Below are 2,537 nucleotides of genomic sequence, written 5' to 3'. Positions count from 1 at the left end.
AATTTATTCTAAATGGCAATCAATTGAAGGTTGAAATGGAATATCTAAGGTCACCGTTTTGGGAATAGGAAAAAGGCATACAAATAAAACAAAAGAACGCTAATACACGGAGAGAGAGAGAGAGAGAGAGAGAGAGAGAGAGAGAGAGAGAGAGAGAGAGAGAGAGAGAGAGAGAGAGAGAGAGAGAGAGAGAGAAGAGAGAGAGAGAGAGAGAGAGAGAGACTAAATGACAAAGATGTTGCAAAATTTGCACTGAAATGTAATATAATTATTACAAACGTGTATTCTACGTCAATATAGGCATTCATACTTCACTGAGAAATGAGCAGTCCAAAATATTGATTATATAGAAGCAACATATACGTGATTACCAAACAAACAACCAAACGTACCGAGTTTCAACACTGGGCGATACGTATGAGCAGCAAAACGTTTTAGTCAGTCAGAGTATAAGAAGTGAGTGAAGCCGCCGAGTGGGGCATAGATTGACTGCGCGGTACAACACTACATAGTGAGATCGCGAAGCCTGAAATGGAAGTTTTCGTCTTCACCAGCTGCTAAATTTAGATACATCTGCAAGAAGCCGTCCAGGTAAAGACAGTAAAGACTGCTACTCACAGTTCAGTTATATGAGCACCCGTGATTGTGATTCTTCTCGACGTTTAAAATGTTTACTTTCGAGCTAATCTGTTGGAAAGAAGTGGTCATTTTACAACTTGTTGAAGTGTTTGAAACTTGTTGAAGTGTTTGCAACTTGTTGAAGTGTTTGAAAACTCATATTTAATCGAACAGTTTACATGAAAATTTTAATCCTTTAGAATAAATGTTTAGGTTTCACCATAGTGAATTATATTGGTGTTAAGATTTTGGGAAATACAAACGAAGTGGATTAAAATCTCTGCTGAAGTATGTTTCTCATTCTGTTATTATGTAGATTCTAATTCTGTTATGTAGAAAGTGAACCGATCTTTGGGGGGGGGGGAATTTTTGCTTCAACTAAAAATAGAATGGTTTAAATCTCCCTTACTCTAGAGTACATATTCGCACTGAATATGCTTAATAATTTTCAATGAAGTAAATAAATATATAAAACACGAAACTTACGTTCCATTTCTTTCTCTACAGTGTCGCTGATCACCAAGTTCAACGCAAAAGTCTCCCCGTTTGGCCGTGTAATCTAGGGGTATTCCCTAGACATCACATCAACGGCAGTGCGTCAAGCTAGGGGTATTCCCTTGCTTGGATAGTATTGTCCCCAAACTCGTGACTTGTTTAGATCAAAGACTCCCAATTGTTAGTTATTTCCTATTGTTGACCAGTGTTGTCTTAGAGTTTGTTTCTCTTTGATGATACATCAGCAAAAAATTCTCAAGAATTAATTCCAAGATTAAAGATTGTTTACAAATATTTTATTTTATCTGCTCGATATATTAAAGTTGCCCCTTAGAATTTAATCTTACTTGTAGCATTGTATATCCCACTGAAACAATATTCCGAGGTTTATTTCCTTGTGGATATAGTTTCTCCTTATTTAAATTACTCAAGTCTTTAAATGTACACAATTACTCAAGTCTTTGAATGTACACATATAAACTTTACATACTGGATTAATCTTTAAACCCATTGCATTCCCCCAATCACAATTACTTTGCATTTTGCGTTAGTTTCGAAAATACATCTTCACAGATTTATCAAACAAACCCATAAGTACCCCCCGTGAGCAAATAAACCCCCCCCCCCAACCCCCCCCGGTTAACACACCCGCCAGTATGGTGCTTCCGTACTCTTCCGGTCAGCTCGTCAGATCTCTCGTTCGCATCCCAGGTAGTGGCCTTGATCGACAGGCTGAACCCACAATTCTGGACCTGTCAAAGGTGTCCCCTCTGGCGTCTACTGTGCCTGTGCCCAGATCAGTGCCTGTTGCATTGTCCAGAAACAAGAACGTGACCTCACCGCCGCCGCCTCCGTCACCGTCTTTGGATAAACTCGCCAAGGCAGCTGTACAAGGTCAGGTTTCGTCTGCAGCTTCAACTAGCCATAAGAGACCACGCGAAGAAGACGACGAAGCCCGCCAAGGGTCTAATAGTAAGGTTGGACGAAAGGACAATAGCTCTCCTGCGCAAACCCAGGATAGTCAGACCAACAGGACGACGCCAGTAGCAACAGTCACCGTCTCTCTAGTCCCATCACAACAGATTCAGCAGGTGACCATCAACGGGGGACCACGGCAGGTTCTCATTTCATGCAATGGCACGGTGCAGCTCAGCAACGTACAGATCGTGAGAGCTGGACCTTCGGGTATTCAACAAGCATCTACAACACCCTCATCGCAAGGAGGAGTTAGTAATGGAGCTCTGCTTCAGGAAGTCAACCAGTTGAAGAAAGAAAACGAGGAATTGAATGAGAAATTGAAAAAGTTCCAGAACATCTTCAGGAACAAGGACAGCCTAAGATATATTGCTAATAGGGTATTAAAGGCTCAATGAAATATTTTCAGGTTATCAACCTAGTCATGACAATATATGTATATAAATACC

At 40.6% G+C, this 2,537-nt stretch overlaps 1 protein-coding gene across 1 annotated transcript; it reads left to right on the top strand.

Moving 5' to 3' along the window:
• The first annotated feature begins 433 nt into the window (after positions 1 to 433).
• LOC137623687 (uncharacterized) lies at positions 434 to 2,537 on the top strand. The gene is made up of 2 exons (XM_068354518.1): positions 434 to 591; positions 1,126 to 2,537. The coding sequence occupies exon 2, from the start codon at positions 1,770 to 1,772 to the stop codon at positions 2,484 to 2,486; it is 717 nt and encodes a 238-aa protein (XP_068210619.1). The 5' UTR covers positions 434 to 591; positions 1,126 to 1,769; the 3' UTR covers positions 2,487 to 2,537.

This window comes from Palaemon carinicauda, chromosome 2 (assembly GCF_036898095.1).
Source record: "Palaemon carinicauda isolate YSFRI2023 chromosome 2, ASM3689809v2, whole genome shotgun sequence".
Lineage (NCBI taxonomy): Eukaryota > Metazoa > Arthropoda > Malacostraca > Decapoda > Palaemonidae > Palaemon > Palaemon carinicauda.
This window is presented reverse-complemented; position numbering and strand designations above follow the sequence as displayed.